Source organism: Trachinotus anak, unplaced genomic scaffold (genome assembly GCF_046630095.1).
Source record: "Trachinotus anak isolate AG129_WGS33_773 ecotype Australia unplaced genomic scaffold, CSIRO_AGI_Tana_v1 ptg000009l, whole genome shotgun sequence".
Classification (NCBI taxonomy): Eukaryota; Metazoa; Chordata; class Actinopteri; order Carangiformes; family Carangidae; genus Trachinotus; species Trachinotus anak.
In genome coordinates, this window is record NW_027273860.1 from 7,561,698 (window position 1) to 7,584,339 (window position 22,642).

Genomic DNA, 22,642 nt, shown 5'->3' on the forward strand with positions numbered 1-22,642 from the left:
GAAGGAATAATTGATGACTGAGCTTGTAAAGAAGGGCTTTGTATATTATAAAATCCTCATTTTATATTATTATTAATAATAAAATGGACAAGATTGCATATTATATTTGGGAGGGAGGAATGGGTTGAGGCGCATCTTAGGAATTTGTACAATAAAAATGTGATTTTACACCTTTTTTTTTCCTCTTCTTGTTAGAAATCAGAAGTTTTGATATGTCCCTTTAAGTGTCCACATTAGGCAATGTTTAAACCAATGGCAGGTTGAGGTGGGTGGGATCAACCCATACAAGTCACCTACGAAGAAACAGGGTCTGAATCACAAGACAAACGAAATCTCGGTGACAAAATGTTGCACAGGATCATTGGTCTGACAGTGAGGGATGTGAGATTCCAGACGTCTGTGGAGCAGCACGGCTCAGATGCGATGGTGAGAGAGTTTCTGCAGCTCTGTCTATTCTGCAGATGCACTTATTTCACTCGTATTCACACCGACTCTGTAACTTCCCACACCGCAGCACACTGACCCGGATTATTCAGCCGCATATGTGGTCATCGACACGGACAGCGGGCTCAGAGGCTTCGGCCTCACATTTACTTTAGGAAAAGGCACCGAGATTGGTAAGATTCAAAACACACACAGTGTAGCCAAGGCACTTCCGAAACTTAACACTTTCACGACATGACCACAACAACACGAAATCTTGGTCACATGTGCTGCTGCGTTCAGGAGCTCGTAATAAGCTCGGTTTCCTGAGGCACGAATACAACTTTTTCCAAATTCGGGGGTTTTGCCAAAACATTGTTGACAGTGATTGCCATATAAAATATATGGGCCAAAATCAGCTGATTACATTGAATTGTACTGATAAACCAGTCCTTTAATTAGGCTGCAAATAATAGTCTACATACACGAGATCGCACAACAAAAAGCATGCAACATGAAGCAGAAACATAATACAGAACAATAAACCTATAATGCCAAAATACTAGTTGATAATGAAACATTATGCGTGTATCAGAAGGGTTGTCATGTGTATGACTGTACCTGAAGCTAACACCTCTTTTTTTTGTCTGTCAGTGTGCAAACCCTCTACCTCCATCTAGTGGTAATGTTCGGTAATGTTCGGTCGTGCTCGGTAATGTTCGGTCGCGTTCCGCTGATCTTTGTCGCCTCTTACCGCTGAACCCCGCAGTGGTCGGTGCTGTGGAGGCCCTGGCGGGACTGCTTGTCGGGAAATCCTTGCACGATATTGTGAGCGACTTCCGGGGGTTTTACCGCCTCCTGACCAGTGACGGACAGATGAGATGGGTAACAGCAAGCGCACCAAACACTGACACACAACCTAGGATCAATAAAGTATTTTTTTGAATCTGTTATCTTTATTTAAACTGGTAGGGGTTTTTACCTGATGTAATCCCTGAATGAGATTTTTTTTTATCCTGCCTCCAATTATTCATTTACACTTGTGTTAAAAAGACACCTGCCTTCTGTCTCCTCATCCAGAACATTATACTTAACTATATCCAAAAATAAGGGCCACATATATCCGGTTTGGTTATTGATTGCATTGTCTTTCATCATTTTGTTGCTGCTAGATGTATTTTTTGCTGATGATATTGTTAAGACCCACAGGTCCTCAAATGCTTTTGTTCAAAGCACCCTTGAATCGAGGCTTTTCTAGTAGAAGACTCTTCATATACAAGAAAAAGCTATTTGTAACATGTGGTAAAGATAACAAAATGTGAAAAATGTAGGTTTTGAAGATCCCAAACTGTGTCCCCCCAAATAGTATTTTAACTTTTAGGTCTTCATTTAGCTGTCAGTTTTTCACATACTGTTCCTTTTTTCTAAAACTCCAATTTTGTATTATTTCCAGCGCTATTTATTTCATGTTGAATGTTTTAAGGAGATGTCAAGCGTGGCCTCTTTAAATCTTTTGTCTTGTCTGAAACAGTTGGGACCAGAGAAAGGAGTGATCCACCTGGCCACTGCTGCAGTTCTGAATGCAGTGTGGGACCTGTGGGCGCGGGCGGAGGGCAAGGTGCGGCCATTAGATGAGTCGTTTTGAGAAAAACACAATTTCCTCGACAAGTATGACACCTCATGACTCACAGTCTGTTGTCGCCATTTTCTCTGCAGCCACTGTGGAAGCTGCTTGTTGACATGGTGAGTCGCAGGAGATTTAGATCAAAGATTTATGCCCTGGATGTGGCCACAAGGGAGACGTCATGCTTTATGTGTGTCAGTTCAGGATCCCAAGCAGATCGTCTCATGCATTGACTTCAGATACATCACTGACGTGCTCACAGAGAAGGAGGCTCTAGGTGAGACGGGGTTAGTGGCGTACAGTTTGGGGAAGGAAATCCCTCCATTCTGAATGCAGTGTGGTCAAAGCAACAGACTCTTCCTGCTTCTCTTTTTTAATTTAGACATGCTTGTGAACGCACAGGAGGGCAAGAAGCAGAGAGGTGAGCACACCAAATAGAGTCATAAATTACACGGCTGAATGGGATTTTGTGGAACGAAATTGCCTCTTTAGAAACTAACAGGGGTGCCATTAGCCTGCATAATAGGCCCCTACACTCCATGATTGCTCTATTAAAACACACTTCTCCTCAAGTATTTATTACCTGTGTGGACTCTTTCTTTCGCCTGCTAGAGGATCAGATGCTGAAAGAGGGTTATCCTGCATACACCACCTCCTGCGCCTGGCTTGGATACTCAGACCAGCAGCTCAAACAGGTCCCTGCGCTATAAAATGCATGACATATCAGTAGTTGGACAAGTGGCTTTTTAATGACAGCTGCGCTTTTCTGCAGCTCTGCACAGATGCACTTAAAAGCGGCTGGACCAAGTTTAAGGTGAAAGTCGGCGCCGATCTGGAGGACGACATTCGCAGGTGTCGACTCATCAGGCAAATGATTGGACCAAATAACACGTTGGTAAGTTTGTCCTGAACATTGTTATTTTAGGAAATAACAGCATACTGAAGTGTTTTTTTGTTGGTTTTTTTTTTGCGTCAGATGATAGATGCCAACCAGAGATGGGATGTAGCCGAGGCCATCAGCTGGGTGTCCAGCCTCTCAGAGTTCAAACCTCTTTGGATCGAGGAGCCAACGTCTCCAGATGACATCCTGGGTCACGCTGCTATCTCCAAAGTAAGAGAGAAGTTTGATTTCCCTTTTTTTTTTTCCCCCAGCTTGCTCACGTGTTTGAAGACATGGACAGATTACAAGAGAGTGGGCACAGACATGTAAAAGGCAAGGCAAGGCATCTTTATTTATATAGCACATTTCATAACAAGGCAACTCAATGTGCTTTACATAAAAAAAGAAAAGCATAAAACAGCATAAAAACAAAATAAAACATAGAGTTAAAAGCAGGGGCAAAAAAGTAAAATAGAAGAAAATAGAGTTTTAAGTTCTTAAAAAGAGCTCAGCTGTAAGCACATGAAAAGAGAAATGTTTTTAACCTGGATTTAAAAGGTTCCCCACCCCTCCAACACAGGAGCAAGACACTCAGACTGAAAGAGATACAAAACGCAAAAACCACGTCTATTTGTAATAGTCTGACATGTCTTTCTGATCATTTATTTGTAGTCCATTTGACTTTTTGTAGTTCTTTTGTATCTCTTTTGCATCTTTGCCCATTTTCAAGACTGATAACAAGGTGTTTGACTTGGTTTTTCAGGCTTTGGCTCCACTCGGGATTGGAGTGGCAACAGGGGAGCAGGTCAGAGCCCAAGTTTGTTCCAGGCTGCATACTCTGTCTGATGTTGTGATGCAATGAAATGTCTGCTTGGCTGACTGTTTCCTCTGCAGTGTGCCAACAGGGTGATGTTTAAGCAGTTCCTCCAGGCCTCGGCGCTGCAGTTTGTCCAAATAGACAGCTGTCGGCTGGGCAGCGTCAATGAAAACCTGGCCGTGCTGCTGATGGCCCACAAGTTCCAGGGTAAGAGTTCAAACACGACAACAATCACAGTCATATATGGAGTTCTTAAAGCTGTTTTAAGTCAAAAATATATGCATCAATACATTAATCAATAATACTATTAGTTAAATAATAAAAAATGGCAGTTTAAGTCTATTGCTTTATACTTTCCTCTAACTCCCAATATTTGGTAGAGAAGAGAGGTTTTTTTTTCCTTTTACCTCCAATGAGTTGATCAAATAAATTAAATTATTATTCTCTGCTTTCCCTGTGCAAAATTTTCCATTTTCAGGACCAACCACCACCCTGTAAAGTAGCGGGTAGATAAATGATTTAAATATGTGCTAATACCAAGGAAATGGGAAACTGAGGAGCTGGAATTTTAAATGACTCATTAGAAGATGAAAAGACAAGCAAAGTAAAGTTTTATCAACTATTAGAGGTATAGGAAAGAAAATTATTTTTTTCTTTTATCAAGTGAAAGATCAAAGTATAAACTCCCTTTAACTAAGTGTATTGCTGACTGATGTATTCAGTTATAGTTTCAACCTGTCTGACAACATGGTTATTGCAATTTCCCCTTAGTGCCAGTTTGTCCTCATGCTGGAGGAGTCGGCCTCTGTGAGCTCGTCCAGCATCTGATTCTGTTTGACTACATCTGTGTGTCTGCAAGTCTCAGCAACAGGTAAGAGCAGGATGTGTTGTTGTTCCTGTTTTAAGCTGTTGGCAGTGTCTGAGCAGCACATTATCATCAGCATCACCACTTCCTCTCCAGGATGTGTGAATTTGTGGACCACCTCCACGAACACTTCACAAGTCCAGTGGTGATTCAAGACGCCCACTACATGCCCCCAAAGGTACAGAAGTGTAAAGTACAAAACACAAAGTTAATTGACACAAAAACTCTCTACGTTACATCAGTCGCAGTTATTGCTTGAGACCGTTTGTACACACTACTGTTCTCAGGATCCAGGCTACTCTTGTGAGATGGTGGAGTCATCAGTGCAGAGACACCAGTACCCTGAGGGAGACGCATGGAAGCTGCACATGAACAAATGACAAGTTTATCCTGAAAATGTCACAGAAGGCTTAACGATAATTTACATTGACGAAATCCAGCCAGCTGTAATTTTTAAAACTACATAACGTCTGTTTTACACTTGTCCAATGAAGCAGTTCTGCTACTAGTTTCCAGATGTCAATAAAATTACTTGACAACAAATGTAACTTTTTATTTACAGAAATGCAAAATTAAACACATTTTAGAGGCACTCAATATGTCAGCAGTTCAACTACAGTAAATCCAAGTGTAGATTTGTTTTTCACGCCAGAGGTAAAACTTCTATGAGAAAATGAATAAGAAAATGATTTTAACTCTCAATTTGCCAAAAATCACAAAAAAACAAACCCTTTTTTGGTGATTTAGATAAACTTTAAAAATGTTTGTATGATCTTGGTAATAGAAATGAAAGTCAAGCAGATATACTACAAATGTGGTAAGTGAATCTAAAGCACTATTTTCCTCCACCATGCACTGCATTTATGCCTTATGGCCTTTACAGTGGGACTGTTACACAGCCATCTGCATCTTGATGGTGGGATGGGGGTTGTAGTCACAAATCTCAAAGTCCTCTGCACGGAAATCATCGATACTCTCCACCTTTCTCAGGATCTTCAGCTTGGGGAAGGGGCGGATCTCTCTCTTGAGCTGCAAATTTAGACAGATGAGCTGATGTTCAGTTTAAAATCCAGAGAAAGAGAATGCAAAGATTTAAAAATTGTTTTCACTAACCCACCTGTACTTTCAGAGGTTCAATGTGGTTGATGTAGATGTGAGCATCGCCCAGGGTGTGAACAAAATCTCCAGGCTGAAGGGACAGAATACAAAACACATGACAGCTGAGGTCACGGGATACGCCACAGTGACGTGCGAGCTTCGACATGAAGACACTGCTCTTACCTTGAGTCCTGTGATGTGGGCGATCATGTAGGTAAGAAGTGCATAGCTGGTGATATTGAAAGGCACTCCCAGACCCATATCACCTGAGCGCTGGTACAGCTGACACGACAGCTCACCATCACACACGTAGAACTGGCAGAGGGCGTGGCAGGGGGGCAGAGCCATGAGGGGCAGGTCTGAAAAGACGTGTGCAGGCAGAGATTGAATTTTCTAACTCGTCATTCTTCAACAACATGAGATTTAAGAGAGCTCCAGGCCAGTCTGGGATGATTAAAGTGAAGTTTAATTGTAGTATCTGCCGAACCTTTGACGTTCCAGGCGCACATGATGATACGTCTGTCCTCTGGATTCTTCTTGATGGTGTCGATGACTTTCTGCAGCTGGTCAACACCTTGTCCTGTGTAATCTGTTGAAGGAGGGAATCGGTGACAAGGATCAATAAAGATCTGAAGCCCAGTAATCGTTTAGGTGTGTGTAGCGGCAGCTGTGCCATCTGCATACCAAATATGATCTATTTAAAGGAACCATCATTAACAACGGGATGTACACTTCTTATTTCCTTTGGTAACTGATTAACCATCTCAAGCGAAATGCTAAAAAATTTGTTGGCCTCTCAAATTTGAAATTCTGTTTTACATAATTGTTAACTGAATAGTTTGAAATTTGGACTGTGGGTAAGACATAACAAGACATTTGAAGAAGCTACTTTGGACTCTGGGATGTGGCACTATGATGTCATGCTCAGAGACAGACTGTACCTGCATGCATGTTTGTGTATTCTGCACCAAAGTGCCTCCACTGGAAACCATACACAGGTCCCAGGTCGCCCTCCTCTCTGTCTGTGAACCCAAGATTGTCCAGGAACTCCCGGGACCCGTTGGCATCCCAAATCTTCACCCCTTTCTCCGACAGCTCCTTGGCATTTGTTGATCCCTGTGACACACGTCAAAAAATATCAAAACCTCTGACAGACATGCTGCATGTGAACTTATAGGGTCAGATCTAAATTGCAGAAAAGTCATATTTTCTCAGTGTTTTAGTTGACCAGGTTTTTGAGATTGAGTTCTTGGTGCTCTAAAACATTCAAAACCAAAATATCTACAGTTTTCATAGGAACTATTCATTTGGTAGACAGTGTTCCAAGGAAAACTGTCACTTATTAAAAAAGAATTTGGTGAATTTACCCTTTCAAAAAGTAAATCCTTTCTCACCTTAATAAACCACAGCAACTCTTCGAGGATCCCTTTCCAAAACACCCTCTTGGTCGTTAGCAGGGGAAACTGGTCTACAAATCACAAAAAGAACATGAGCAGGTTATTTGACAGAATATTTTATAGCCTCATATTTGTGAGGTTTTTTTTAAAAAAAAAAAAAAAGATTTGATTAGATGAAATACATGATTCTTTTGTCTTTTTACATGAACAAACAATTGCATTATTATTAAACATTTGTAACCAAGATATGCAGTGGAGATGTAATGGAAAAGTAAATGTAAAATGAATTTGTCTGTGCCCTCTGGTGGACAAACTATAATCTGGTGACACCATTTCTTAGTGAGTGCAGACACACCTTTGGCATTCCTTTACTTCAGCTGTACTGCTTCTATGTCTCTGTTACTCACCTGTAAACCTGTGAGTGGAAACTGATCATACCAGTTCTGTACTTTTACTTTACTTGCGTATTTTCATTTCATTTCCACTTTGAACTCCCACACCACTAACATTCATTGCTGATGGGAAATACTGTACTTATTTAACTTTACTTATTACTCTGCAGAATTTACAAACAAAACAAAATCATAAGACTTGTGCTTTTGCAGAATAAACAACCCACTGTGTATAAATCAGTTAAACTGACCTCAACCTTACCCAGTATTGCATAAATAAGTATTATCCAGCAGTAAATATAATGATATGACTTTCTGAACAATATACTGTTGGTACTTGAGGCAAACTTTGCAGATACTTCTGTGCTTTTCCCTCCAACAATTTCCCATTGCAGGACTTTTATTCAGGAGGATGTTTGGACAGTGGCATTGCTACTTTTACTTCGCAAAGTAGTAGCTAGTGGTGGGACCTGAATAGAGCAAAAACACCACAACACTTGGAGTAAACAGAGTAAAGTTCAAACTAACTAACCTCGCAGACTGTATCTGGCCTGAGCACCGAACACGGAGACGACTCCGGTCCCGGTGCGGTCCCCCTTCCTGCGGCCGTGCTGCATGATGTATTCAACCTGGTCCAGATAACCGCGCTCATCGCAGAAAACCCCAAACGTCTTCTTCTCCGCTGCGGGACTCACTTCTGTCTTCTTACCGCCGTCCTCTGCGCACACCTCCCCGGTGTGTATTTCTGAAGTGGCGGGCATTTTGCGGACGAATGCGTTGACTATTCCAGCGCAAAACCGGCCACAAAAGCACTTTGCTGTCAAGTGTCTGAGTGAAATTTTCCCGGGTGATTTTTAACGCGCCTAATAAAGTTGAAATGTGAAGACCCAACTTCCGGTTTCACAAAATCTCGCGAGATGACAGAAAAAGCCTTGCCACCCCCTTTTTTTTCTTTTTTAACTTTACACAATGACTAGAAATAATATTTCCCTGGCTTTTTATAATATATAAATAATATAGTACTATAACTACTAAAAATAAGAAATCAAAGAATAGTAATTAAATTAAATTAAAGTAATAAATAAATAAACTTAACACAATAAAAGTACAATTAAATGTTACTTAAGAAACTAATCACAAAATGCGGGAAAGAGGAGCATTAGTTAACAGAAGATGATTAACAAATAAGGTTTAGAGGTCTATAAAGTGCATTTTCAAGTTTTTACAAATATCAGCTTGATTGCTGGACTCCATGTTCAGCATCTGAAGGAACAAAATCTAGTCTATGGTTTATTATAGTTTTTTCTGCCCTCCTGCAAACGCCATCTGTTTGATTATAATCAAAAAACTGTTTGATCTATTTATTCTGTCATGACAGAACAAACTATCCCCACAGCTAAATATATATTTGCTCTTATTGTCTGGAAACAGATATCATCCACACTTGTTTGTAAGGTCTTCATATTTTCCAAAAAAAAATTACTGTATTAGAACGTCAAGATTGTTTTGTACAGTTATAAAACATTGTTCCAAAAAGTAAAGTGAATGACTCAATATAAGTTTTACATAAAATGATAATATTTAATTCAAAATTCAGCATATCGTAAATGAGGTCATTACATGGACGTATGACAAGACAAAAAAAAAAAAAGAACACTAGAAAAGAATGATGTGAGTAGAGTGTACACAGTTTTACTGCAGAAATGTTTTAAACCCTAAGGAATAACACAAATAAAAAGAATATAAGCTGTGCATGTAAAGGTTTAGAGGTCTATAAAGTGCATTTTCAAGTTTTACAAATATCAGCTTGATTGCTGGACTCCATGTTCAGTATCTGAAGGAACTCTGTGGATGCTGGAATCACATCTTACTCCATTCCTGAGTAGAAAAGAACCATAAAACCATTTTTAAAGAAAAAATATAACCACAATTTAAACTGATACAGATGTACAGATGGTTGATTTGTACGCGTCAATATTGCTGTGGCTACAGATACCATTGCATATAGATCTATTTAATCCTTTAGTACAAAGTCAATAAAGGAAGAAATTTATCATCATCGTTCTTACATATAATCTATTTTGCACTGTGTCTCAATGAATAAGATTTTGCTTGCAGAAATGCACAGGGATTTGTCACAGTGTAGCTGACAGTTTCACAATTCATTTTGCTGAAATTCAGTTTGGAGCTCTGCCAGGTGACGCTGGGAGCCAAACAGTTTACTAAGACACAGCACTGCCTGGATCAATACCTCTAATCTGCTGTTTATGTAGTGTCATAGCCTCTTGAACTGCATATTGGATGAAGGCAGGGTCATCCACCTCCAAATCTGCTGGGACCATTACAGTAAATGGGGCAGAGTCCAGTACGGTTACAACCACACTGCTGTCTGGTTTAGGTCTGATGTTCTTCATCTGTTCCGGTGGATTCACCTGAAAAGTGAGATGATGTGAAACTGCATTAGCTCGTTGCTGAATGAAAATGTAGATTCTAGTGATGACACTAAACACTGGGGTTTTCAAGTGTCGAAAATGTTTATTTAAAAAGTTTTAGTATTTTATTGGCATGATATTAACTTAAATGAACTTTCTGGATTCTGCCACTCAGAATAATCACATACATTTTTATGCTATATAGAGTTGGGTAAACATCCAATTAACAGGATAGGATAAGGGTTTTTATAGTTATTTTTACATGTAGTTTTCTCATTTTATGGATGAGGTCTGTTATCTACGACATAATTAAAATAACAGGATTAGTTTGAATGATCTTTGCCAAAAATCAAAGACTCTATTAAAGTAAGAAATTCAAACGTTACAGGTAGGATCAGCAGTAATCCTTGTTGAATCATCTGTCAAATAGATGTATTAAAATGATTTTGGCACTTAACAACCCTGATAACGACCTCCTTGACGATTTGTCAGACTTTATCTCATAAATCCTACGAGATAAAGTCTGACAAATCCAACATTACTACAAACATACCGTGATCACATTGAAGATGTTGTGTGGGCTGGCTGTGCTGTCAGACAGCTGGCTGACCCAGCCGTACTTGTCATCCATGCTGCTGAGCCATCTCTGCGTGTCCGCTGTGTGTCTCTGAACCAGCTGCAGCCTGTCATCGTACTGCTGACGGGAGGCGTTCAGCAGCATGTGCATCTCCTCCATCTCAGAGTGCAACTGCTGGACACTGGGACACTCTGTAAGTGCACATACAGATATATGAGCATCGATCAAGGTATGCGTGGTGAAGGTGTACAACCACATTAGTAAGACCTTAATTGGCGTTTGCATATTACTGTGTCAGCATTTAAGGGCCAGATTGAAACATATGACAAATGTAACCGTGTGGTATGATGAGCTGGACAGATCAGAAACCAAACACACAGAACACACACCTCTGAGCCAGTGATTTACCTTTCAAGAGATAATCCTTGCATGTCTCACACAGGTCTTGGAGCTGCCAGCACTCTGATGCTTGTCTGCGGAGTCGTCTGCACATATATCTGCTATGGGATTGACCCAAAGCAGAGAGTGATCCTGTGTCTTCGGAGATATACATATAAGAGCAGATGTTACAAATGATGTTGCTATCATTATTTTATGTGGGAGTAAATGAAGCGAATACAAATGTAGCTACAAATAACATCAGATACCTCTGCCTGATTGCTGAAAATATTCCTCAGCTTCTTGTATCTCCTCAAACACATCAGTCACCGTGGAGCTGAATTCTTCCAGCACATTCCTCCCAAAGTCATAAACTGAATCAAGGATGTGATCCAGATCTGCGGTGGTGAAGAAGCCTGCAGTCGAGCCGCCCTGGATGCCTGACAGCGAGCTGGGTTGGAGCTCTGCGGTGAAGGCCGCAAAAAAGGAATGACCGAGCCTCTGTTGCATCTTCTTGGCCAGAATGATGCTTTGGTTGTACAGGAGGCTGATGTTCGACAGCAGCTGGCTGAACGATGCTTCTGCCTGCAGGAGCTCCAGTTCGGCTTTACCCTCTTCAACCTCATTCTGAGGTGAGCTGGTCCGACCTGTGTCCTCCTCGTTTTGATTGTAAACATGCTCGGTAGCTTCCAGCTGGTCAGCCATTTTTCTGAAAAACTCTTCCACCTGCAGAGGGAGATTCATGGTGGGCCCAACATGTTTGGTGCATGTTACAAACCATTCCTAACTCTTACACTTTTGGACATCTGAGACAGTTATGAATGGAATATGCGGAGCTCAAACCTTGAATGAGAAAGAAGCAAAGCCACGACGACATGTGGAGGTATAGAGGGCCTTACAAGTATCTTCAAGACAAGGCCGACATTCCTGAAAAGATGATTTGGTTAAATCTTGACACTGTTGTTCAGCCTCCTCAAGTTTCTGCTCTGTTTCCCGGGATAGTTGCATCGCCCCCTGATGGAAACCCAGAACAAAAAAACTCTGTCACAGATACATTGCCTCTTAATAAACCGGAGTGGATAAGATGTGGTCTAGGGGGGGTCTATTCTGAAATTAAACAGAAAACAGATTAATCTACAGATAGTTCATTTATCCTGACTGTTGCAAAACTACACCCTCGACTCCTTGAACCAGCCCTATACTCCCACATTCATTATTCACTGTCTGCTTTGAGGTTTCTCCATGAGGCTTTGTGTGGCTTTGCCTTTATGAGGCAGAAAATATGTGGTGGGTTTCAGAACAACTCACAGAGACTGGCATGTAACTGTCCAACTATAATGGTCATGCTCTGTGAAAAGTTAATGTGCTATGTATATAGTTCAATGTATGTCTGCAAATATAAGTTTGCAGATGTTAGACATATAATAGGAGTCACATAAAAGCAAGTTACCTTCTTCTTGTCACTGCTGTGTCTCAGGGCGTCCATCAGGTGTCTGTGCTTGTCCTCTTTTTTCTCCATCATTTCCTTCACCTGCTTCACCCCGAGTAAAGCTCGCTTTATTTCCTCATTGACATACTGCTCTCCTGCTGCAGACAGCTCTGCACACACCAGTGAAACACGATGCAATTAATTTCTGAAGCACTCAATGCTGATATAAGTTAGCAAAATTACAACAAGTGCTTGTCTCTTTTTTTTTTCTTAAGGCCTCACTTTGCAGGGTGTCCTCGCTCAGTGGAGAAGGGTCAGTGGCACACAGCACGACCTCAGAGAGTGTGATGCAGAGAATTTGAACAAACAGCCTCCTCATCCTGTCTTCAGCTCTGCGGAAAGTACAGAACTTACTCACTATTCTGCTGTGGAGTATCATAAAGTACCACATCTTAATACAACTGAAAGGCATGCTTTGCACTATTATCATTTTAAATCATGTGTTCAAAACATAAACCTTTCACAAGGGGGCGCCATTTCTCAAGCATTTCAAGTTAGATGCACTTCAGAAATAAAACAATTATTCCAAATCACAGAAATATTCATTCAGTTGCATGGAACAGGACATCTGTGTCAAGCCAAACAAACATGCTTAACCCATTAACGGAAGCTACTAGAGTCAGCTGTTTTTTCTGGGGTGTCACATTACATAACAAGGATAATAACTGTAATACAGTACAACTGAATTATTCATTATAATTTAACAACATTACAAAAGCTCAAACTGAGGACACTAAGAGCCTGCGCATTAAGAAACATTAAATAATTGTTATATGTAGTGTATATCTCACATGTGTGTATGGGTGCATATCATTCAACAAAATTAAAAGAAAGAAAGAAAAATAGACTAATAACTTTGATTAAATTAGCACAATATGCTACTGAATTTACTTTATTCAGCATGCTGCACATAGAAAAGATTCTAACTGCGTTTGATGCTATCTTTGAAGAAATGCTTTCTTAAAAGTGTAGGCCCTCTGTTAAACACTGGACTGTGTTGACCCCACGTGCAAAAGAGGAAATGATAAAACATGCATTTACCTTGAGAGCTATGAAACCATCAGCCTCCAGAAAACACGAGTAGCAGTTGGAGAGAAGAGTGAGAGAGAGCGAGAGAGAGCCGCCTGCTTCCTTGAAGGATTGTTCTATTTTTATGGATCTACTCAGCAGCACAGATCCTATTAGTGTGTTTGCACTATTTATTGGTTATTAAGCCTTACGCGCACAGCATACTTACCAATCAGCTTAAGACGGGCTTTAATGCATGGTAAACATAACGGGTTCATTTGTTTGCAGGTCTATCTCACTTAATTGTCTCCAGCACACTGCTATGCAGAGCCCTCCTCAGGTAAAACTTTCTGCTCTAATCTCCATCACACTGGCAGTAAGCCTGGCCCTCCTGCAGAGACCTAGCACACACTGGCATGGTCTTAGTCATGGGCAAAGCTCTGCATCTCTGCACCACTCCAGGAGCAGGAGGACTGCAAGTGCATGAGCATGCTGTGCAAACCAAGTTTTAGATTTTTTTAGATGTATTTTTTCATTGGTCTCCAGTCATGTCTGTATGATATGAATTCTAGTGGCAGACACAGCTTCCTAGCATATGGTTATTTTCACATTCACCAAATCATTCAATGACCTTTCCTCTCATAAAAATCTGCATTTCTTATGCTCCTAAACTCATTTATTTCACTCATTTAAGTTTTTCCTTTGTCGCCTGTCAGTCTTGGGAAAGTGTTCAAAAATATATTCAGAACTGTAGTCATATTAAACGCTAAAAGTTACCAGCCGAGAAACTCATGACAAATGTCACAAATCTTCCTAATATATTAGGAAACTAAACTTCAAGAGCAGTTTCAGACTTACTTGCAAGTTCTAATCTAAAACGTCCTTTATAGCTACTATATCAGCAGTGTATGAAAAAAGTCGATTTCTGCCTCCTGTTTCTCTGACCTCTACCAGCAGCAACTCCCTCATGCTGCATATACGACGATCAGAGTTGCCATTGTTCTTATCATGATATCTGAACATGACAGCAGCGTGGTAAATGCGGAATTCCTGTGTGCTGTCTCAGTCCTCCTGTTAAGCTGAGCCCACTGCTGAAAGCCTCGACCCAGCAAATGAGGTCCCAACCTCTGAATGAGGACCAGCAGGGGCCCAGCTGTAAGATACCTGACCCTCAGCTGCTTTTTATCAGCTTGCCACGATCCCAATCCGAGCCCTAATACCAGCCTGCTGCTCCAATTATGCCAGACAGTAAAATAACAGTTTTGAAGCCTTTAAGAAAACAAGTAATTAGTCACTTTATCATCCCAGGCTGCTCTGGAACCTAATATGTGTTGGACTGGGTCAAACCTGTGCTATTAGCATGGAGCCTGAGTTTGGAGGCTCTGTTATCCAGAGACAGAGGAAAAACAACTCTGAGTTTGATGACTTAGTTGTGTTTTTTTAAAACTCAGAGGATTTTAGAGATGAAACAGTTGATATTAACTTTATCTTTTCCCGTAAATCATTTGATTTGAGATGAGTGTGTGTAAAAAGATTAGCATCGGGGCCATATCATGTAACCCACTGACACTAACCTGTACTGCAGAGACATGACATTGGGTCTGTTTAATTTCTTTGATGTTCCTCATTAGTCTGGGAGGATGCAGCTGTTTTCCGCCTTTGATCAGTGATCTGTATCTGCAGGCCGGAGAGATTATAGACACAGGAACTGTTGGAATTATCACTGCACCTGGAGGAGTTAAAGGGAAATGGCCGCTGGTCAACCTTTAAGGCTCATTTTGATAGATTGTGCTCAGTCTTCGCTGCCATTGGAACCATTTTGGCAGAAAGTATTGTTCAAGAAATGCATAATTATATTATATCATATATCATCAGTAAGAGGGATGCAATTTATCACAGAAAACTATCCCAGCTTGTTTCCTTTATCAAACATTAGAGTGACACAAAGAAAATGGTAAACGTATATGCCCGGAACAGACATTTACATTTACATTTTATCAATCATGTCATTTTTGCATGTAATTTAGTCTTTAAACTCTACTTTCTCGCAAACAGAAGACAGATATATGGCAGCGAAATACATTACATTCATTTGTTTCCTCTTGAAACAGGGATCATCTGTCTTGATTTTAGTGATTCAACATGTCTTGTTTCCTAATAGAGACAATCATCTTTTTGCATTTCTTGAACTGCTTTAAAAACTGCTTGTATTAGACAAGGTTTAAATAATCTCACTGTACAGGCAGATTTTTTTTTCTATTGACATTTTTTGCACTGCATTACAGTAATGTGGGATTATTGTAATCAATCATATGATAAAATACCCCAAACCACATAATTAACCTATTACTTAGTACCTCGGAGAAGCCGAAATGTGTTTATGAATGGAGATGAACTACAGGCAAACGCTCCCCTCCACCTCCCCAAACCTTTGAAATGATCTTAATGAGGACCAGGTTTTCACCCGGGGACGCGATTGCCATCAACCCCCAGTAACTTCATCTCATCTCCGGCTGGATTACTGCAGCGCCGCACGACGTCCCGGGCCGTGTGCTGTTGAAAGCAGCCGCACCTCCTCTCTCCCTCTTCTGGAGGGAGGAGGCTGTCAAAATAAAAGTACTGGCCTTTGCTTTAGGTGGGAAAAACTATCTTACTGATGGGGCTGAGAGAGGTAGCTTCAGCAGCAGTGTTTTCTATAACAAATGAGAAGGTTAGAAAACTATTATATAGTTAAAGTACTTTTACTCAAGACCTGTGCTGAAATACAAACTTGAGATAGATTTCATCAGCAAATTTTACTTCTGTACATTTGTCTAATAGTTTTAGTAACTGGTTAGGGCCAACCTTACCAATTAAAATTTTTGTTATGAATCAAACTACCCAACAGCTTGATAAAAGTGCAGCTGAACCGATTAGACAGTCACCAGAAATGAGTTGCTGACTGAAATTCCTGCAAAATGCAAAATATTTCTTGCTGCTTTTCGTTTTTTTTTTACATTTTTACAAACTGAACAATCTGTTAATGAATTTGCCAGGTCCCAGTCTGCTGAAGAGTGCTCAAATCATAGGAAGGGCTGTTACCACTTTCTAATAAATCACCTTTAATAAGAGATATACGTTGCAACTACCACCATTGTTAATGGTTTTTCCCACAAAATTAAGCAACCAAAACGATTTAATTCTGAAAGCAAGACCGGAAGTGCAGCTTGTCATTGTGTGTAACTTAACAGCAGTAGTGACAGCGCTGCTGGACAAGGCTCCGCGAACATCACATCACTCCTGCAGAAACTCCTCTGAGCCACAGCGAGCAGCAGAGCAGAGACCATGGGATTTTAACCTGGACACTCAACATGAAGACTTACCTGTAGTTTCATTATTTCTTGAATTAGTGTGTGTGTGTGTGTGTGTGTGTGGGAGGGGAACAAGTTTACACCTTTGCACTGGATGCTGAGATGCGCAGAAAGTGACAGGGGTCCTCATCTCTTCTGCTGACCTTTACGAGCTATAAAACGCCATGAAAGGTACGTAGCCTGCGTGAAGCTGACCGTTAAATGCATGTTTGTTTTATTTTAATTCACATATTCAGACTTGATTCAGTCTGTTTCTTTGTGGTGTGCGAGTCACATCTGGATGACATTACATTACTGCGGTGCAAAAGTTGTGAAATACTTTTTTTTCCCTTCCCACTCCTTAGTTGTGTCCCATTGAAGGAAATAAAAGCCCAAATCTTGTTTGCGCCATTAGGGAATCTCCCACTGTAAACGTGAGAAATCCCACATGAAGCTGTGTTCATCTGTGACACCGAAGAAAAGAGAGGTTTAGATGCAGATTATTAAAAAAAAAACAAAAAAAAAACAAACAAACCCATAAATAACAATAATTTAACATGTGATAGAAAAAGATTTGGTGTTGACTACTGAGCACCACCTGTAGTGCATGTGGTTTGCACAGTTTCCTTCCTAACTGCTGTGTTTGTGCTTACACACAAACAAGCTGCCAATCACAGAGTATTTGTAGGAACCAACATTTACATCATCTCACAAGAGAAACTGAGGTGAAATAACACGCGGGCAGATCGGATCCACTTGGCATCACTGGCTCTTCATCTAGTCTCACCCCCTCTGACTGCCCACCAACAAACACACACTCAACTCAACCCTCCCTGTCTCCCATGGCCCCCCACCCGACCCCACCCCCCTGGGTCCCATCTGTTCACCATTACCAGTGATGTTCTTCAGTGTAGTGTAGCAGAGTGTAATTAGGGTTTACTATCAACAACCCAGAGAAACCGCAGCCTGTGGCTTTTACAGTTCTCTGGACCTCCTATCTGCACACACACACACACACACACACAGTACAGAGATGATACTCTCACTATCTCCAACATTAAGCCTTGTTGGCTGCCTCCACTCTCCTAAACACAAATCACTGGATTTAAGGCTAATATTTACACCATATGAACTTTTGGCTCTGTGCAGCTGCCATGTAGTGTTTCTCTCTGTTGTTTTACTTTGTTTGTGGAGTCTTTACCGACTGCTTTAAACACATTGTGCCCCCAGTAGCGTGCGTATGACCTATTTCTGTCATATGTTTCTGATTATGTCACGCAGACGACTTTGCAGACGAGGAGGAAGTACAGTCTTTTGGATACAAGAGGTTCGGTGAGTGAAATTTTTTTCCTTTTTCAAAGGGTGGAGGAGAGAAAGGTCAGCACGCTTGGAGCTCTAATAATAAAACTTTTACTGTTTTGAAAATTAGATGTCATGAATTAAAAGGTGCGTGTGTGGGCTTGACTCTTCTCTGTTGCCTGGAATTACCTCTGTGTTTATGGGGGTCAGGTCCAATTAAAATCTCTAGTTAACACAAGCAACTTACCTTTCATATCAGAGCAGACAGGAGGCTGTCAGAGCCTCATCTCTCCTGATATTAGTGCTTCAGTCACTAACGGTTTTGCTTCTCCCGGGCTGAACATAAACGCGGCTGACAGTCTGTGAGGTCCAGCTCACCGCAGGCCCAACCACTGCTGACAGAGTTCACCAGATCAAGAAGATTCAGAAACTCTCCTCTGTCTTTTATCCGCTCACGCTGACTCACACAATCGCGCCGAGGCCCCCGAAAATGTGGAGCTACTCAAACTCCGAAGCTGTAGTCAACACGCCGCATATCTGATTCTTGTGGTGCGACTCGTGCAGACAAGAGTTCACATGCATTTGGTTTGTCTACTCATGCATGTCACAGAAAGCAGCCAGGAACTCCCTCTTATTTGCTCAAAGGCCATCTGGAGAATTAGGAATTTTGTATAAGTTTTCCCAGCTGACTTGCACCTTGGTCGTGATCCAAACAAGACCAGAATGATAAGGATTAAAAAGTTTGAAAGGGTCAGTTCACCCAAAAGACAAAAAGCTAATTTCTCACTCAGCTCACATGATATCTAGTCATGCAAATAGTTTTGATTTTACTTTCTCATTCCCACATTTCTGCCTCCACCTCAATACACAGGCAGTGATTAAACTTTGTTATGACTTAACTATAAAAAAAAAGTATGTGACTTTGTCTCCAATTTTGCAGAACAAGCAGCATGAACACAGCAGTGTTTTGGACATCTTCTCGGTAGCTTCTTCTCTCTCAGTCTTGCATTACTTTATGTATCTTCTGGGTCTGTACTTGAACTCACTCATACTGCCTTATGCTCCATCTCAGCCGCTGTGTTCCTCCAAGGAATGTCGTCTGGCGTGGCCACCCCTCACACGAGGCAGTCGCAGTCCAGACTGTTCTCGTTCTCGGTTCCAAGCTACCGACTGCTATCAGAGCAGGGGTGTCTGTCTCTATCTTCAGGAATCGCCTTTTCAGAGAGCGCCTCCTCTCCTTACACCTTTAACATCCTAACATGCCTAACTAGCACTTATTATGTACCCGTACCTCTATCCTTGCACTTGATAAACAGATGTAGCACTTCGATCTTAAGCCAATGTGTCCTACTGCCCTGAAGCTTTAGTGATGTCGCTCACTTGTACGTTGCTTTGGATAAACACGTCTGCCAAATGCGTAAATGTAATGTAATGTAATTTATTGCTGCAACTACTCATGCAGACAGTAATGTCCATTCACTGGTCATTAAACTACATCTTTGATTCTGAAAAAATAAAACGCAACAGCATGTTTTCCAGAGGAAGTGTCCCCATTACTCAGGATAATCCACAGACCTCACTGTCAACACAGCTCACTGGAGTTTTGGAAGTTTTGGGACTATTTTATGCCAAACAAACATTTCCCATGAGTAATACATCCTATAAAGTGGAAAATGATGTCTTCTTATAATTTGGTTGAGTTGACCCTTTAAAATTAGGTCCATCTTTTCTGTCCTGCCAACTCTACTGTGGTCTGTTCTGTCCTTCCCCTTGCCTTATCTCATGTAACATGCTTACACATGTTTACTGTATCTTTCATAAGTTTTTTTCCTTTCACTCTTTCTGCCTTTCTAAAGATCCACAATCTCTCCATCGCCAGTACCTTTTTGCAGGAAAGATTTGCAGTCAGCTTGTTCTACAGCTGTTGCTCATGACTTTTGTGAGGCAGTATGTTTGCCAATTACTGCATCACGCTTTTGGGAAAAATAAAAGAAAAAGTGGCAGCAAAGGGCAAACGCTGTGTCACACACACACTCAAACACATCGTTATTATTCTCCTTGGAGACAGAGCTCAGGCTCCATCACTGCTCTGTTGATTCAACATTGATTTGGGATCAGGAGCCTGTGTGTCTCTGTATTTAGGGTGTTGCTGCAGTATGACTCATTCACACACAGTTCGGCCGAGGTCCATGAGAGTGGATGTTAGGCAGCGGACAGCGCTGTTGAACCCAGCGCCAGCAGAGATGAATTCAAACTGTGTAAAAACACAATCTCTTTCATCCGAGTCACCCGAGTAGAGGCATCCTGTTTGTCCTGCTCTGTGGGCGCGTGTGAGTCCTGCTCATGGATTAGATTAGAGAGCTGTGGGGAGGGGAGCCAAATCCAGCTCACTTTTAACTTTATTCAAATGAACTCTTGACATTCGGAGGAGTAGGAAGAGAGAGAGCTGTTGAACTCTGAGCTGAGTGTTGTTGGTCCTCGCAGGGACATGGCAGCTGTTTGGAGTGGTCGGCTCCAGGGGTTGGCCCCCACTCCCCCCCAGAGTCTTCATTGTGCAACAGAGCTGCATTCATGCAAACTATCGCAAACTCTCATTCTTCCACTATTAGCACTGTAATCTCAGCACTCAGGGGGAAGCAAACAGTTATTTCCTCTCTGAATGTTTTGCTTTAATTCATTGCGGTCTCCCCGGGGACAGAGAGTGCTTAAATTGTTGTGACATGTCAAAGCTGCGAGCTCAAGAAAGGATGACTTAACACAGGAACAGAGAACACTTAATCCTGCTGGTTTTACAAAGTGAACACAGGTAAGAAATGACATACAGAGTACCACTGGGCTTTTGATTGTCTTTGTGCATTTACATACACATTGCAGGTACTTTGCACATTTGGACATCCAGTGTGAGCAAGTCAGCTGCTGAACAGCATCTTGTCTGTGTGAAAGAGAACTGTAAAGCGCTGTGGGCAAAAGCACCTTACTACAACAGCAAAGAAATCAAAAATCAAAAATGGACGAACAAACAGAAGACTGGGACAAGAACTTGGTCAGACTATTAGGCCGCTGAAAATTTTGTAGTTTCAAGCACTTGAACATATCACAAAGATTACAACTGTATGACCACAGGAAAATGTAGAAGTATCTAAATGTTCACTGTCTATTTCAAATAAGTTTCAAGACTCTGCAAGTTGATTATCAAGCCTTACTGAAATGACTAGAAGTCGATGGTTTCCATCAAAGAAATCAATGTTAAAATATGTGATATGCTTTGGACGTATATGTGATTTGAAGTTAGCTGGCTAAAACATGTGTGAACTCCATTCATCAAGATGCTTCAGAGCTGTGGTATAAAAACTCAGGAGCTTTGACTTTTCACTGTGAAGAATGCATTAGGAAAGATAAAGAAGCAGTGAAATGCCTGTTGGCCTCATCTTCCAAGGAGGTTGTTTTTCAAAACCCTCCTCCCATTCTTCAAATTCCAAGATTAGATGCAGGGATCTCAGTTTTGTAAAAATACACTAATGGACTTGTAATAAAATAGACGCCGCGTTTCCTCACCGATTTGGCTGTAATTCACCAACAAAAGCAAATTCAGCTGTGCCTCCAGCCATGCTGTAAAGAGTAAGGTTTGCATTAAAAAGTACAATTTCTAATATCAACACACATGTTCAAGTAACACAGCGAGCATGTGTTGAAATATCTTTAAAGGTACCTTTGGGGGTGTTTGTAGGTTTGCTGACATCCAAAGTAACGAGTCAGCTTTCCAATGGTCAGGAAAAAGCCCAATGGGAACACACACACACACACACACACACACACACACACACATTTTGAACAGACTGAACTGTTTCTGATTCTGTATTACACAAACGTCACCCAGAAGGCATGCACACATCATGTATATTTACACTTTCCACTCGCTTGTATACAAGTGGAAATGCACACACACACACACACACACACACACACACACACACACACACACACACACACACACACGAGTACAGGCACTGAGTGAATTCATATGGTAATCCCATCTCCCTCCCTGCCAAGTTGAAGCCAGGCCAGAATCACTTCCACAGTGCTCAAGGTTTAAACATATTTGTTTTTCTGAGGAGGGGGGGTTGACATAAGAAGGCCATCGGAATAATAACAAAACCTACCTGAGCTTTGGCTGAACTCCTCCTCCAGTGCTGGTATAATAATTGGTGACTGGCAGTCAACAGCTGCCCTTGACCAGACTCAAACCGTGAACCCACAAGTGACAAAAACCTTGTCACTGTAAAGTTTGTGTCACATCTTTGTTAAAGGCAAAAAAGAGATCAGTAAAGAATGGACTCAGACAAGCATTGCATTGAAATCTCCCCAGTAGAAAATGTGTAGGGTTCAACCTTGACACACAAACCTCCCCCATTTACCAGTTGCTCACCAGTGAAGGAATGGAGGTCCACAGGACTGTGGTTCGCAGTCAGTTGTAGAACACAAATGGATGTTAAATGTTTTCTTAGATTAACTGTTATGATATTAACTGTTATATAAGTGCTTTTTTCCAGCTTCACTGCGCATTGAAGAAACCACTACTGGTTTACTCTGTGTTTCTTGACACACAGCTGTATTATTCTGTTTAAAAAGGTGAC

The 22,642-nt window shown here is 41.2% G+C and overlaps 4 protein-coding genes across 10 annotated transcripts in view; 2 read left to right on the plus strand and 2 right to left on the minus strand.

Moving 5' to 3' along the window:
• The first annotated feature begins 267 nt into the window (after nucleotides 1-267).
• enosf1 (enolase superfamily member 1) lies at nucleotides 268-5,152 on the plus strand. Of its 3 annotated transcripts, XM_071484942.1 has the most exons (15): nucleotides 268-426; nucleotides 515-617; nucleotides 1,193-1,308; nucleotides 1,955-2,041; nucleotides 2,140-2,166; nucleotides 2,252-2,324; nucleotides 2,430-2,468; nucleotides 2,660-2,742; nucleotides 2,820-2,942; nucleotides 3,024-3,158; nucleotides 3,691-3,732; nucleotides 3,822-3,951; nucleotides 4,516-4,615; nucleotides 4,706-4,787; nucleotides 4,897-5,152. In XM_071484942.1, the coding sequence occupies exons 1-15, from the start codon at nucleotides 346-348 to the stop codon at nucleotides 4,987-4,989; spliced, it is 1,314 nt and encodes a 437-aa protein (XP_071341043.1). In that variant the 5' UTR covers nucleotides 268-345; the 3' UTR covers nucleotides 4,990-5,152. The 3 variants fall into 3 exon arrangements, with proteins under 3 accessions (XP_071341043.1, XP_071341044.1, XP_071341045.1); XM_071484943.1 differs by lacking the exons at nucleotides 515-617; nucleotides 1,193-1,308 and having other exon boundaries at nucleotides 276-426; XM_071484944.1 differs by lacking the exons at nucleotides 268-426; nucleotides 515-617; nucleotides 1,193-1,308 and having other exon boundaries at nucleotides 1,958-2,041; nucleotides 2,247-2,324.
• Nucleotides 5,148-8,395, minus strand: tyms (thymidylate synthetase). The gene is made up of 7 exons (XM_071484945.1): nucleotides 8,029-8,395; nucleotides 7,102-7,175; nucleotides 6,649-6,823; nucleotides 6,195-6,296; nucleotides 5,891-6,066; nucleotides 5,727-5,798; nucleotides 5,148-5,638 (listed from the first exon to the last, which is right to left on the minus strand). Exons 1-7 carry the CDS (start codon nucleotides 8,255-8,257, stop codon nucleotides 5,501-5,503), a joined length of 966 nt encoding a protein of 321 aa, XP_071341046.1. The 5' UTR covers nucleotides 8,258-8,395; the 3' UTR covers nucleotides 5,148-5,500.
• A 656-nt stretch (nucleotides 8,396-9,051) lies between these two features.
• Nucleotides 9,052-15,948, minus strand: LOC139625195 (clusterin-like protein 1). 5 transcript variants are annotated; one of them, XM_071484950.1, is made up of 10 exons: nucleotides 15,738-15,948; nucleotides 14,955-15,109; nucleotides 12,595-12,704; nucleotides 12,334-12,482; nucleotides 11,727-11,897; nucleotides 11,153-11,609; nucleotides 10,914-11,042; nucleotides 10,482-10,696; nucleotides 9,748-9,928; nucleotides 9,052-9,374 (listed from the first exon to the last, which is right to left on the minus strand). In XM_071484950.1, exons 2-10 carry the CDS (start codon nucleotides 14,969-14,971, stop codon nucleotides 9,364-9,366), a joined length of 1,440 nt encoding a protein of 479 aa, XP_071341051.1. In that variant the 5' UTR covers nucleotides 14,972-15,109; nucleotides 15,738-15,948; the 3' UTR covers nucleotides 9,052-9,363. The 5 variants fall into 5 exon arrangements, with proteins under 5 accessions (XP_071341051.1, XP_071341050.1, XP_071341047.1 ...); XM_071484949.1 differs by lacking the exon at nucleotides 9,052-9,374 and having other exon boundaries at nucleotides 9,719-9,928; nucleotides 14,955-15,057; XM_071484946.1 differs by lacking the exon at nucleotides 9,052-9,374 and having other exon boundaries at nucleotides 9,719-9,928.
• A 655-nt stretch (nucleotides 15,949-16,603) lies between these two features.
• LOC139625196 (collectin-12-like) overlaps nucleotides 16,604-22,642 on the plus strand; it is a 32,793-nt gene continuing 26,754 nt past the window's right edge. Inside the window, exons 1-2 of the mRNA XM_071484952.1 lie at nucleotides 16,604-16,901; nucleotides 17,991-18,041. Of these exons, the coding sequence (XP_071341053.1) occupies nucleotides 16,895-16,901; nucleotides 17,991-18,041 (58 nt within the window). The 5' untranslated portion in view covers nucleotides 16,604-16,894. The remainder of the gene's footprint in view (nucleotides 16,902-17,990; nucleotides 18,042-22,642) is intronic.

What these genes read in the sequence shown, in the direction of transcription:
- enosf1 (XM_071484942.1), top strand. Translation starts at nt 346, where the DNA reads ATGTTGCACAGGATCATTGGTCTGACAGTGAGGGATGTGAGATTCCAG. An exon ending in GGAAGCTGCTTGTTGACATG is followed by an intron (nt 2,167 to 2,251) that starts GTGAGTCGCAGG and finishes GTGTCAGTTCAG; the next exon opens with GATCCCAAGCAGATCGTCTC. An exon ending in GATGGCCCACAAGTTCCAGG is followed by an intron (nt 3,952 to 4,515) that starts GTAAGAGTTCAA and finishes ATTTCCCCTTAG; the next exon opens with TGCCAGTTTGTCCTCATGCT.
- LOC139625195 (XM_071484949.1), bottom strand. An exon ending in GAGCGAGGACACCCTGCAAA is followed by an intron (nt 12,483 to 12,594) that starts GTGAGGCCTTAA and finishes TGGTGTGTGCAG; the next exon opens with AGCTGTCTGCAGCAGGAGAG. An exon ending in CAAGGATTATCTCTTGAAAG is followed by an intron (nt 10,697 to 10,913) that starts GTAAATCACTGG and finishes GTGCACTTACAG; the next exon opens with AGTGTCCCAGTGTCCAGCAG.
- tyms (XM_071484945.1), bottom strand. Translation starts at nt 8,257, where the DNA reads ATGCCCGCCACTTCAGAAATACACACCGGGGAGGTGTGCGCAGAGGAC. An exon ending in ATACACAAACATGCATGCAG is followed by an intron (nt 6,297 to 6,648) that starts GTACAGTCTGTC and finishes CTCCTTCAACAG; the next exon opens with ATTACACAGGACAAGGTGTT. An exon ending in TTGAACCTCTGAAAGTACAG is followed by an intron (nt 5,639 to 5,726) that starts GTGGGTTAGTGA and finishes CTAAATTTGCAG; the next exon opens with CTCAAGAGAGAGATCCGCCC.